The sequence below is a fragment of the Ochotona curzoniae genome, unplaced genomic scaffold (assembly GCF_017591425.1).
Source record: "Ochotona curzoniae isolate NIBS_2020 unplaced genomic scaffold, NIBS_Ocur_1.0 contig_2404, whole genome shotgun sequence".
Taxonomy (NCBI): Eukaryota; Metazoa; Chordata; class Mammalia; order Lagomorpha; family Ochotonidae; genus Ochotona; species Ochotona curzoniae.
The window spans coordinates 10,485,409-10,499,949 of NW_024465451.1; the positions used below are offsets into that span (position 1 = coordinate 10,485,409).

General features: G+C 42.8%; 1 protein-coding gene across 1 annotated transcript in view; it reads right to left on the reverse strand.

Moving 5' to 3' along the window:
* Positions 1–14,541, reverse strand: part of SCMH1 (Scm polycomb group protein homolog 1) — a 139,096-nt gene that overhangs the window by 13,905 nt on the left and 110,650 nt on the right. The window contains exons 10-11 of the mRNA XM_040974306.1: positions 10,046–10,246; positions 7,432–7,626 (exon numbers count right to left, since the gene is read on the reverse strand). Coding sequence (XP_040830240.1) covers positions 7,432–7,626; positions 10,046–10,246 — 396 coding nt within the window. The remainder of the gene's footprint in view (positions 1–7,431; positions 7,627–10,045; positions 10,247–14,541) is intronic.

Genomic DNA, 14,541 nt, shown 5'->3' on the forward strand with positions numbered 1-14,541 from the left:
TGCTGGCATCCCATGTGGGTGGCAGTTGGAGTCCTAGCTGCTCCAGTTCTGATCCAGCTCCCTGTTTGTGGCCTAGGAAAGCAGTGGAGGATGGCCCAAAGTCTTGGCCGCTTGCACCCATGTGGAAGACCTGGATGAAGCTCTTGACTCCTGGCTCTGGGCTTTGGACTGGCCTAATTCTGGCTGTTGCAGCCATTTGGGGACTGAAATAGTGAATGGTAGGTCTCTCCCTCTCTATCTGTAACTCTGATTTTCAAATTAATATTTTACGAATTTTTTTCTTAAAATATTTATTATTATTGAAGATTTACTTATTTTTCTTGGAAAGGCACATTTACAGACAGAAGGAGAGACAGATCTTCTGTCCACTGGTTCACTCCTCAAGTGGCCACAATGGCCAGAACTGAGCTGATCTGAATCCACGAGCTTTTACTGGGACTCCCATACGGGTACAAGGTCCCAAGGCTTTGGGCCATTCTCTATTGCTTTCCCAGGCCACAAGCAGGGAGCTCTAAGAGAGGTGGAGCAGCTGGGATATGAATTGGCACTTACATGGGATCACAGGCATGCAAGATGAGTACTTGGCCACAAGGTTATCGTGCTGGGCCCAATATAAAAATTATTATTATTATTTTTTATTTTAAAGAACTTAGCATGCAGCAGTCAAGGTGACAAGTAATGGAGAAAGATATTGTTCCTCCCTTCATAAAACATTTACTCTACTGGGGAAGATGACTATTTAGGAAGAAAATTAGAAACTATGATAAATATTACAAAGGAAAGGAATGCAGTCTTCGGATCTCTTGGTTATGCAGACTTATTCTCCCTGACAGCTGGATGCTTAAGCTGTGCTCGGGAGGATGGTATGACTACCTGAGAGTGTAGGTGTCCCCAGTGGTGGGATCCAAATCATCATGAACACATCTGAAAATATGACAACACAATGAAGAACCCTATATGAGGATAAAAGGGTATCCCATCAGGTCCCACAGTTCTCACTTGGCTTTAACCATGGTAAATCTTTGGATCTGGGCAGGAATTATTTTAACTAATGCTGAATATCTGGATGGAAGCTTAGAAATAGAATGCACAAAGAACTTGTCATAGGACTAATGAACTACTTTCTCCAGCAGTAAGGAACCTGTAAAATTCTAAAATGGAAGACCCAGCTAATTTATTGAGTAGATTTCAATAACAATGGAATTAATACCATCTCCTGCCTAACACTGTTAACTTTCTAAGGGCAATAGCACCCATCTATCCTCACAAGCTTTTCACTACATCCAGCTGCAAGGGTAGTTCTAAAGAGGGACTCTGCTGTAACACTGTGGCTGGACAGCAATTCTCCCCTCAACTTCTTTCACTTTATTTTTTGCTTCTCACACATGGCTGGGCCAGAGTTAACTGTGTCGTGCTCTTAACACATACATGTTCATCTCTCTTAAGTGAATTCAATTTGTTTCATATATGTCTCCCCAGAATTCAGTACAGAATCTGACATATGGCAAGTATTTAGCAAATGTCTAATGACTTAAACCAAATCAGCTGACTGGATTTTTAAAAATGCCAATGTTAGTGTCAGATCTGTGGCACAGTGTTTTAAGCTGCCACTTGAGATGTTTGCATCTCATACTGGAGTACCATAATATGGTTGCTTTGCTTCCACTCTAAATTCCTGGTAATGTACCTGGGAAAGCAGCAGAGGCTAGTTCAAGTACTGCTTGGACTCCTGCTACACATGTGAGAGACCAGGATGGAGTTCCTGACTTCTGACTTTGGGCTGACCTTGTTGCTGTGCCACTTGGGTAGTAAACCAGCAGATGGAAGATCTTTCTTTCTGTCACTCTTTCAAATAAACAAGCAAAATTTTTTTTTCTAAAAAAGATTTTTTTAATTAAAAATACAGCTTTGGGCCCGGTGCGGTGGCGCAAGTGGTTAAAGGTCCTCACCTTGCACGCCCGGGATCCCATATGGGCGCCAGTTCTAATCCCGGCAGCCCCGCTTCCCTTCCAGCTCCCTGCCTGTGGCCTGGGAAAGCAGTCGAGGACGGCCCAAAGCTTTGGGAACCTGCACCCACGTGGGAGACCCGGAAGAGGCTCCTGGCTTCGGATCGGCATAGTATCGACCCGTTGTGCTCACTTGGGGAGTGAATCATCGGACGGAAGATCTTCCTCTCTGTCTCTCCTCTCTGTATATCTGCCTTTCCAATAAAAAAAATAATAATAAAAATAAATCTTTAAAAAAAAAATACAGCTTTACAGAGAGAAGGAGAGACAGAGAGAAAGATCTGTCTGTCAGTTCACTCTCCAAGTAGCCACAACAGCCAGAGCTGAGCCCATCCAAAGTCAGAAGCCAGGAGCTTCTTTCAGCTCTCCCATGTAGGTGCAGGGTCCCAAGGCTTTGGGCCATCCTCTACTGCTTTCCCAGACCACAAGCAGGGAGCTGGATGGAAAGTGGAGCAGCAGGAAAACAAACTGGTGCCCATGTAACCCATACAGGATCCTTGTGGTGCAAGGCAAAGATTTAATCACTGAACCATTGTGCAGGCCCGGCAAATAAAAAATGTGAAATGATTTTATTTCAAAGTCAGCATTAGAGAGAGAGAGAGAGAGAGAGAGAGAGAGAGAATCTTTAATCCCTACCTGGCTACTACAGCAGAGCTGGACCAGTACAAAATTAAGAGCCAGGAGCTTCCTCTGGGTCTTCCATGTGGGTAAAAGAGCTTAAGGATCTTTCTGCGCTGCTTACCCAGGCCACTAGCAGGAAGCTGGATTAGAAGTGGAGCAGCTGGGCCATGAACTGGCACTCATATGGGATGCTAGCACCAAAGGCTGAGAATTAGCCTGTATGCCACCAAGCTGGCCCGAAAAATGAATCTTTAATTAAAAAATGCCAGTGACATGTCATGGAAGCTGGAAAAAGTAGTTGGAGAAATTTTATAGATAAGCAAACTAAAAAGATAAGACTATTGAAATGCAGTGAATGGATAACCCATTATTGGGCCTAGGAGTAAGACAAAGCCAAAGAGGAGCAGGTATTTGATATAGTGGTTAAGAAGTCTGTGCTCCACATCAGAGTGCCTCAGTTTCACGCCAGATCTATTCCCAATCTCAGCTACCTGCTAATGGGAAGCCCTGAAAGGTAGCAGGTGATGGTTCAAGTGACTGGATTCCTTCCTTGGCTTCCAGTTTTAGCTGTAGCTAAGGGTCACTGGAAGCATACGGAGGTAAACCAGAGGATGGGAATTTACTTTCTGTAGATGTTCTGTTTCTCAACTATCTAGACAAAAAGATTTTAAAAAGTAAAAGAGGGGGAAAAATCTATAAAGGATACTGCAGGAGCAACTGAGGGAAAATTCTACTAAGGACTATATATTTCTTGAACATAATAATACTGCTTTCTTTATTCTCAGGAGATACATAAAAATGAATTTAAAATAAAATCTCATCTGCAGTTAGTTCTAGTTCTCAAATAGTCCAGTAAATTAAACATATGTAAATTAAAATTTGAAAAATATTTATTTGGGTCCAATGTGATAGCCTAGTGGCTAAATCCTTGCCTTGAATGTGCTGCGATCCCGTATGTGTGTTGATTCATGTCCCAGATGCTCCACTTCCCATCCAGTTCCCTGCTTGTGGCCTGGGAAAGCAGTAGAGGATGGCCCAAAGCCTTGGGACCCTGCATCCATATGTGAGATCCTGAAGAAGCTCCTGGCGCCTGTCTTCAGATCAGCTCAACTCTGGCCATTATGGCCATTTGGGGAGTAAATCAGAGGATGGAAGATCTTTCTTTCTGTCTTTCCTTTTCTCTGTAAAGCTGCCTTTTCAATAAAAATTAAATAAATCTTTCTAAAAATATTTGAGAAGAAGAGAAACACAGAGAAGGAGAGAAGCAAGGAGATTGACAGCTCTCATTAGTCTGCAGTTCTAGGGATGGGCCAAGCTGGGAACTGGAAACTCAATCCACACAGTGGCCCAACTAACTGCACAAATACCTGCTGTCTCCCAGGGTGTGCACCGGCAGGAAGTTAGAATGGAAGCAGAGTTTGCACTTGAATCTTGGTACTCAATCGGTAGTTGAATGGTTGTCCATATAGCTACATTTTGTAGGTTTAAGTTTTTAAAAAATAAAACACTAGAGAAAAAAATTTAACAGTCTCATTTGAAGTAAGGAAGCTTAGTGAGATGTAAAATTTAACCTGTGGTGCCAACTTAGTGCCACAGCAGGCTGGACCATCCCCAATGGGCATGCTGATTCAAGTTCCAGATCCTCCACTTCCAATCCAATTCCCTACTAATGCTCTTGGAAAAGCAACAGAGGATGACCCAAATGCTTGGGCCCCTGCTGTCCATGTAGCAGACCTGGATGGAATTCTGGGCTCCTGGCTTTAGCTTGGCCTGGTCTTGGGAGCTGTGGTTATTTGGGGGAGGGAACCAGTGAATGGAAGGTCTATCTCCTAATCTCCTTTCTGTAACTCTGCCTTTCAAATAAATGAATCTTAAAAATAATTGACCTAAGTTTTTGGTGAGTATGAGATACAATGGAAGTGCATGGTCAGCTGGGCCAAGACTATTAGTAGAAGGGTAGTGTGAAGACAAGCTGCAAGGGAAGTGATATCCGTTTGGGTCAAAATGGAAGTGTGTACCCAGGTAAAGGATAGGAATCACCCATAGGATAAAGCAAAACAGTGTTGTCTGGACTAAGCTCTTGAGGAGAGGTTTGAGTCAGTTATTAGAAAAACCACTAGAAATGATAAAGAAATGATCAAAAGTGGTACAGTAGGACCGAGGGGGTAAGAAGTCTAGGCAAGGTTCTGGCTTATTGGAACACTGTTAAAACTCTCATCTTGGAAATAAACAGAAACAAGAGAGCAGACAAGATGCTGCTCAGCCATGATGAGGGCACAGAAAGTTGGTTCTGTTCGTTTGACAAGGAGGAAGGAAGGGTGGTGGTCAATAAAGCAGAATGTAATATTTATGGCTTTAACTCTCTCTCTCTCTCTCTTTTAAAAAGACTTATTTTTCTTTTAAAGATTTATTTATTTTTATTTGGAAAGCAGATTTACAGAGTGAAGGAGAGAAAGAGAGAAAAAAATCTTCTACTGGCTGGTTCATTCCCCAATTGGCTACAATGGCTGTAGCTGGGCCAGTCCGCATTCAGGAGCCAGGAGCTTCTTCCAGGTCTTTCACATGGGTGCAGGAGTCCATGGACTTAAGCCATGTTCCACTACTTTCCCAGGATAACAGAGAGCTGAATCAGAGGTAGTGCAGTTGGGACATGAAATGGTGACCATGTGGATTTTGATGCCAAAGATGGGGGATTAGCCTGCTTGATATGCTACTGTGCTCTATACCTGTGCCCCCTTTTTAATTTGAAAGGTAACGTTAGAGAGAGAGAGAGAGAGAATGAATCTAGTCACTAATTCACATTCCCCAAATGGCCATAACAGACAGGGACGGCCAGGCTAAAACCAGGAGCCAGGAACTCCATCCAGGTCTCCCAGTGAGTGGAGGGGTCCAAGCACTTGGGTCATGTTCTGTTGCTTTCCCAAACACATTAGCAGGGAGCTAGAGACACGCGTATGGGACAGAAGTATCACAGGCAGTGGCTTAGTTTGCTGGGCATGTCGGATGGGCATTTTTAGCAGCAGCAGAAATACTGGATGCAATGCCTACAACCTGTTTTGGAGTGCCCAAGTTTGAAGTTTGGTTTTATATCTGACTGCAGATTTTTGCTAGTGTGCAGCCGGGCTATTTTGGGTGTTTGAGAAGTGAACCAATGAATGGAAGACCTCTGCTTTTATCTCTCTCTGCTTTTCAAATACAATGAAAACAAATAAAAAATTTTAAGAAAGATTTACTTGTTTATTTAAAAGGCAGAGTTACACAGAAGGAAAGACAGAGAGAAGAGAGAAGAGAGAACTCTCTTCTGCAGGTTTACTCCCCAAATTGCTGCGATGGTTATGGCTGGGCCAGTCTAAAGCCTGGAGCCAGAAGAATTCTTTCAGATTTCTTAAGTGGATGCATGGGCCCTGAGCACTTGGGCTATCCTCTGTTGCTTTCCCGGGTGCTTTAGCAGGAAGCTGGATTGAAAGAGGAATCAGTTTTTAGTAGCTATAGTCATGGACCTGTTGCATCTTCTTGCATACCCATTCTTTATGAATCCCAAGCAGGCCTAACTTTCATTACTGAAATGAAGATGAATGTTTCTGTATGCTAGCAGTTGGAAATACTAAAAAACTTGCTTTTGCATTGAATCAACCATACTCAGACTACACAGACTCTACTGTAAAATTCTAACTGCAAGTAAGAATATCATTTTCTGTTCTCAGAAACTCTGATGTTGAAAGAACACCATCCAGAGCGAGTTAGGTGAGCAGAAATAACCTCTGGGTCCCACAAGGAATATCTGGAATCAGATGCCTGCCCTCTCTGCAGTCATACAAGCAATACTCACTAGCATGTGGAAGTATAGATGGGGACAGGAGAGGACCGGTCAAGTAGTTACTTCCCTGAGCACAACCCCCAAAAGTGGCACTACTATTGGAAGTGATTCTGCTGATGAAAAGCCAATAGGGAAGGTAGTGTGGGCATACCTTTCTGTCCCTGCCTCCTCCCCATCTCTTGTATCCTGTCTTCTCTGACCTCAGCTGCTCTGCACAGGACATAGCTCACAGGACTCTTAAAAAGGGCCTTTCTTTCCTCTTTCAACAGTGACCCACCTTGTTACATTCTGGCCTGAACTTTCCTCTCTGCTTCTAATTCTGTGTGGTGAGCTCTAGATTAGAGATGTGGAGTTCTGTTCACTCTTTAATCTCTCTTAAAAGTACTCAACCACTGTTCTGAGCCACACGGCATCACTTTTGCAATGTGGGTTTGGTATGTTAACCAAGAAAGTTATTTTCCAGCCTGGTTAGAAACAGCAGGAACTTGAATGGACTTGCTAGACTGGCAGTGCTGCAAAAGTTAGGGCAATGTGCCAAAGGAAAGAATGAATGGCCAATCACCAGGGAGCTCATTTCTCAATCAGTAGCCTGAAACTAAACCTTTCTGTTGGCAAAGGCCATCTATGTTTGGCTTTTGCTGCCAGGTTCACACTGAGAGATGTACTGACTTCACTCTGTCTCCACATGCAGTCTGGAGCTCAGAAGGAGCATGGGAACCATCTTTGCAAGGATTCAAGATCCAGAGTAAAGAAAGATACTTCCAGAATTAGAAGACAAAATTCAGAACAGAAAGTAAAGATAAATGGAGACTGAAGAAGTCCCTGATATGGTCTGGGGTAAGAAACCAAACTGCTGAGTTCTGAAAGGAAGGGCCAGACCCGGCTCTGAACGCTCACAGCCACCACTGCTAGCTCTGCACCTCCCACACTGGAACCCCCTTTCTCATCTCCCATCCCCAAAAGCTCAGGCCCCATCCCAACTCCTACCTGGTAGGTACCTGTCGTGGCTGTGGCTGTTCTCTATGGCAGTGAGTGACAAGTGAGTCTTCTGTGTAAAGGGCTGGTTGCCGAACAGATTGTCACTCCGAAGGTTGTGGCAGAGTTTCTCCAAGAAGCGGAGGACGTAGGTGATGCTGTTGACTGCTGGAAGGTTGAGAGTATGCTGTTCTCGGTCAAACACGGCTGTGGAGGTGAGTAAACAGGGCCAGGCACGTCAGTGCGGCAGTGCAGTGCAGTGTGCAGCAGGGGCGGGAGAAGCCCAGCCCACTGCCTGCCTCAGGCTCACCTGGTTACACAGAGGTAATCTGGGCCTGGCTTCCTCCCTGACACCCTGACCTCCCTTCCTCCAGGGCTTTGATTTTTACCTGCAACTCCAAAGAGCTTGCAAAATGGGAGTGGCCAAGCCAGGCCTATTGCACCCTGGGGCTCTGGAAAGATTTCATTCACCCTGTAAAAACAACTGTGAACATAATTCTATTGGCTCCATCACTTGGCTGGGCCTCCTCCAGGAAATCTGTTCACTTAGGGTGATGTTTTCACAAGAACTGCCACAAAACTGCTAAGTTGGATAGAAAGGAGACAAGAACTGTTGCCAGAGATGGTTCCAGTATATAAATTTTAATCTCTTTTAGAGCTGGAGAATTTTGGAAACATCTGGAACTGTTTCAGGCTTGATTTTATTTTTCTTTCTTTTTCTGATTGAAAAATCAGTACAATTTTCCTTAAATTTTTAACTGAGGGACAAGTATTTGGCACAGTGGTTGGGGCCTCTATTCAATATGTCTGCATCTCATATGTGGGCATGAGGATTTAAGTCCTGGGCCTGCTTCAGGTTCCAGATTCCTGCCAATGCACACACTGGTAAGGCAGCAGGTGTTAGCTCCAGGTAGTTAGGTCCTAGCCACCACATCAGAGGCTGGGCTGATGTTCCAGTTCTTGGTTTCAGCCCAGCCAGTTTCACTTACAAGCATTTGAGGAGTGAAGAAGCAGTTCGAGGATATATGTGTATCTGTCTCTCTGCTTTTCAAATAAATAAGAAATTTTTTAAAAAGTGACCCATAATGCTTGTAAACATTTATGGGCTATCATAGAGTATGATTTTGGTATATATACAATTTATAATGTATAAAATTATAAATAATCAGAGTAATTATCAATTCAATCTCATTCATTTTTCCTTTTTTTTGACTTCTGGTTATTTGGAAATGTATCACAAATTATTGTAGACTATAGTTAACTTAATCTGATAACATAATTCTCAGAATACAAAAGGCAGGCCTGAGTCAGCATCATTAAAAAGGGATTTGGGAGCTGGGTCACTCTAAGTAGCTAATTTGGGGGCAGAGAAGAAACACTAGAAAAGGAATATGTAATAGAGCAGAACAGAAAGGAAAGAAGGAATCCCCTGCAGACTGCTGTGCAGCAGCCTACCAGAGGACAAGGAGGAACCCGGACCTCAGAAAGAGGGCTTCCAGAGGGCTGAGAGCCTTTCTCTCCCAGGCACTACCTACTCTTCTATAATGATTTCCTTGCTTTTTGCCCCATTTTCCCTATAGCTGATCACTCCCTTGTCACGCTCCCACACATTCCTCTATTATAGTACTTCTTATAGCTAGACATTTCTGCTTTCTTTTCCACAGTGCAGACTTTGGTTTGTCATCTTCTACCAGGGTCTTTCAAAAGTTCATGGAAAATGAAATTTATTTTGGTACAGAAAAGTTCAAAATCCATACATATGGGAAAATTTGTGACAAGCGAGTGTTTTGAAAAATCTGTGCAGACATCTAAATTTATTTTGGCACCCAAACAAATTTCTCTTTTCATTTCAGTTTTGCACCAACTGTGTGAAGCAGCTTTGTACTCTCTCTACTCCCAGCCAGTGTCTGGCAATAGCTACTAACATGTGCAAAGGGCTTAAGCAATGTTGGTTACTGAAACTCACTCAGGAAATGGTGGAGAATCCTGGGATGGCATTACTGAAAGGTTCTAGATTGCTTTCATAAGCTTCATGAGTAAGAAACAGGGGTCTGGACTTAGGAAAACTGAACCAGATGCAAGGCTCTGCAGAACAAGTACACATCTTCAGGAAGAACAAAAAACAGCATGGTGTTGGATCAAACTCTCCCAGTGGGGAAGAGGAGGCACTGACTCTTCCTATTCTGTACTGGGACTCCATTCCCTGTATTAGGCCTGGCAGACGACTGAACAGCCAAGGAGTCCAAGGAATGATAGGAGAATTTAGTATCACAGAAGCCAGGCGAGGAGCCATGGCAGGATGGAAAAGTTTGTCTTTTGCCACAACACAGCTCCTCTGGATTATTTCTTCTGGAAAGCCTTTTAAATCAATATACTCATTTATTTTCTGTTTGGAAGAAGGTCAGCAAGATAACAGGAGAGAGGATTCTGTTTCCAGGCTTAGTTAAACAGAGTCTGGTTTATTCTTCTTGAGTATTCTTGGTAGAGCATCTTGTGGAGGAATGGAATACCACTACATTATCCAACACTTAAGGTTTCATGTAGGAATCAGAATACCCTGTCAGAAATCCAGTGGAGAAGGCTTGGCAGTCTGGCTAAGAGACCAAACCAGTGCAAGGGTGCTTACCTGAGATAACCTCACCACCGTGGCCTTGCTTCAGGAAGCTGAAGACAGTTTTCTGATGATAAGCACAGTCAATGCAAGCCTGGACAGCCTGCTGCAATACCACAGATGCACGGGCTGGCCCAAAATGGTCAGGGAGCTGCTGGACCTTCTTCTTATCTAAGTGGGGGCCTGTGCTGCCATTCTTGTTCAAGTAGATACAAACTACAGAAACAAGAAATCAAAGAAAATTTAAAAGTCTCCAGTGTGCTCTTCCATCTTTCATATCCTGGGCTCTGGTCCCCAGCAACATTTCCAGCAGCTGAGCTAATGAGACACTGTGATCCACAGAGGGGTTGGGGATGTCAAAAAAGGCTGTGTAGCAGCTGTTGCCAGCCCAAAGCGCATGACTGGCCAAAGGCTTTGGGAACCCAGCCTGCTGGGAGAATAGCCCAGACCAAAGGCCAAGACAGAATTTGCACTTTGTCTTGTATGCACTGAGAAGAAAATCTAAACAATTTCCCAGATGTTTGTACTTGAATGTTCTGTACTTGATTACCTCATATATACTTCATGTCAGTTTATATGTTTAAGGAGCTGTAGAACCATGATAATATAAGTTAAGTGTATATGCATATGTTACTAGAATGGCTGGTCACCTGCCTTGCTTTCTGTTCTGAGCCTTAAAAGCCACTTGCTTATCTTCTAAGCCAGCAGTCAGGTTCAAAGAAAATATTAAAAGTAAAAATAAATAAATAAATAAAAAAAATAAAAAACCAGAAAAAGCCTGGAAGTTCCCATCTAGGTATTTACTTGCTTTGTTAGCTTCGCATCTCAAGAAGCTGGGCATTTACTTGCTTGCACCTCTGCACCTGGCGTTGTGGAGAGGGAGGAGTAGAGTGGGCACACCCTGACCATTTGTTCCCTTGGTCTGGTCAGCAATGACATTTCATCTCATTATCTGCCATCTAGGCTCCCACTTGCAGAGGCCAGAGTCTTTTTCTGTTAAGAACAAACCAGATAAAAGCAGTAGCTATGGATGGGTGGCAGTTCTCTCTGGTCTCAGGGTCACCTTCTGTGAACTGAGCAGTCTGAATTACAGGCTCTATGAGGACTTTCCAGTTTTGTAATTCTGAGAAGCCACATGGAGAGAAGGAAAGGGAAAACAGCAGGAAGTAGGAAGTGAAAGGTTACAGTAGAAAAAGAAGGAGAGAAAAAAATAGATGGGTAAGTGACAAAGTGACTATATGCATTTAGCCTTGTTCTTTCTTAGAATTCACAAAGATGAGCCAAGTAAGATAGCACACAATGATAAAATTTTAGAAGCTAGAAATCAGACTGGAAAAATACAACTGACTCAGTGTAAACAAAAAAGCAATCCACAAAAGCTGTAAGCACTGCAGACTGTTTCTGACAGTTGGCGTGAAGGTACATCTAATAAAAGTATTGCTTCATGGGGAAGGGAAGTCCGTGACTGTGGTTCCCTGAAATAAAGGTCATCTAAATTCTTTTCATATATTTGGCTGAATTATTCTTTCCCTAGTGGTCAGCGAATCTAACATTTTGGCCAGAAGTGAATCTAACAGACTCTAGTGATTGACTCTGACCATTAAAATATGTTCGAATTGATGCTATGCTAAGTTCGGGGCTCAGGTCTTCAGAAACAGTAGTCCCCACTTCCTGCTTCCTGGGTCACTTACTCTTGGAATCCAGTAGCCTTGATATAAAGGAACCCAAGACACCTTTCACAGAGGGTTGTTTGTGATGAAATGATATCCAGTACGTTTTGTTAGCTATGAGAATGAAGAATACTTAGCCCCAACGGAGCCACATCAATTGACAGGAGCAGAGATGAGTTATCTTAATTTAAGGCAGCAGCATACAATGATTTATAATTTGTTTATCATCTTGTTTCAAAAAACTTGCCAATGACAAAGTCATAAAGACATTTTTGTATATTGCCATGCTTTGTTTTTCTCTTGCATTCCTGCAATCAGAATTGGGAACTGTTAAAAAAAAATTTAGAGAAGAGTCTGCAACATACTTTACAAGTAGCCACTTCATTCTTAACAAATAAAGGCTGAAAAACCTTAAAAAAAAAAACACAACAATTCTTAGATATGAAAGAATGAGGATAATAGACAAACTACTGCCCTAAGCTCTGGAGAAACAGAACAGAGAATCACAGCTTAGAGGAGCAGAGACCTGTATAGGAGTAGGAAAATCTACAATCATACTTGATGAATTATTAGAGGTTTGTTAGCAACACTAGTACAGGACTCCCCATATTTTCCTGAGTTTTACCTCCAAAAACTCAGCTAGGTTCTCACAACAGAGATCAAGGAAAAATTTCCTGGAGTTTTTTTTTTTTTTTGGGCAGGGGTGAGGTTGGAGAGGTGGGGAGAAAAGGTGGTAGTGTGTATGTGTGTGTAGGGAGGAGAGTGAAGGTGGAAGGAATAACTATGAAATGTGCCACAGCACTATGTCCTAGGCAAAAGCCTTCTTTCCTCAAGAAAATGGCATAATAGAGCCTAACTGCTGGAAATTTTTCAAAGTCTACTCACGAGGGGAAGCCTCCCACGTAGGAGGGAAGCATGTCACTACTGTGACTGTCCTGTCCAAACTGAGAAGCACTAAACAGCCCAAAGACAGAGGCTCACTAAAGGACTGAAATCTTATTTTAGAACTATAGAATGGTTTTCCTTCCACATGTCTTATCACTACACCACTTAAGGCCTATGTAACCCAGTCCTTGTATCCCATATATCATGTCCAGTTATCAAAGAAAAAAAGTACACAATACAAGTGTATTTAAAGACAAAAAGCACAGGGCAACGATTCAGGGTTGGGCTCAGAGGCAGATTCAGGTATGGCAGGGAGGTTATGATTAGAGGCCAAAAACCAACAGACTGAAACAATGCCTTGGACTGACGCAATAGAAGAGGGAACAAATGGCTAAGCAAAGAAATTACTGAGCCTTGGATAGAAAAAAAGATGAAAAGAGAAAGCTGAGCAGAATATTCAAGAACTGTGGAACAACTATAAAAGATGCAAAATATGAAAAATGGTAATAATGACAAAAACAAAGAGAAAGGAACAGACACAACTAGTTGAGAAAATTAGTGACAGATTACAAACTACAGATCTAGACGTTCAGAGCACCTAAGACAGGAAAAATATCAAGACCCCAAGCCTAGGTGTACTATTTTAATAAAAGAAAACCAAAAATAAAGAAAAAAATCTTGAAAGAAGCCAGAATAAAAAACCTATCTCACTTAAAGAAGAAAAACCAAAAATAAGACTCACACCTAATGTCTCCTAAGAAATCTTGCAAGCAATAATACCAATACATTGTAACATTATTGCAACCTCTGACAACATGTATCCAATGCAATAAGACAATGCATTGTAACCTATAATACAACAATCAATGTGAGTCAGAATGCTTAAGATCTACATCAAAGAACTGTAAAACCTAAAACACTCTTAATACCTTATGTTACTCCATAATGGGGAGGGAATGCAGAGAAAGCCCTGAAAGTCTCTAAATAGGAGGTCATGTGTATGGGGCAGGGGGGAGACTCCAGAGTGGAGTGGGGGGTCAGGAGGAGGCTCGCATCCCAACCCTGAAGACTCCCAGATCCTCACCAAGGACCATCAACACGGATACCAAGGACTACATCCCAACCACTAAGGAGACCATGAGGAATAGGATTGTCTTCGGAGGCCGAGAACTCTGAGGTCACCCACCCCCATCTGGAGCCTCCACAGGGGATGGAAGAAGTCCAAACTCTGCAGTGCAGAAACCAGCACCATCCGAACGACGGCCAGGAGCCCTGAGCGATCTGCAGAAACAGAAGAATAATAAACTCCCTCTGGGAGTAAGGAGGAGAGCTCTCTCTGGTCCTAGCCTGGCTCTGGCTCTGGGTCCCCACCCTCCCTCACGGTGACTATTAGGATCGCTCCAGTAACCCCTCAAAACAAACAAACAAATATACATACAAACAAAAAATCTAGAATGGACAGGCAACAACATGGAAAGCTTAGAATCAGACAGGAGACGGCCAGCATGGACCCAAACAGGCCTCACTAGGTGGGAGACAAAGATTAGTAACACCTCACTGGGGTATTGGGGATTTCTCTGCACACCCATCCTAAATTAAAAAAAAAAAAATGTATTGTACCTAAACTGATAACTGTATGGAAACAGGTTGAATACAAACCAAAATTGAAATGTCTATGAAGAAGTCACAGGATGTAGTTAAGAAACCACATCTTCCCCATCAACATACTATTAATCAATGTCATGTCAATTGATGCCATGAGGTTGTAAATGGCTGTTGAGGGCATGTCCGGGCCTTTAATCGTTTGGGATGAAGCTTAGCTGGACTTACCTTCAGACCAGAGATGGTCTCACCAAGAAATCGTGAACCCACTGGGATAATAAGACACTGGACTTTATGCCTGGTAAATATTTCCAATGAAAGAACCACAACTGAATTTGAACTGTGGTAATGCAA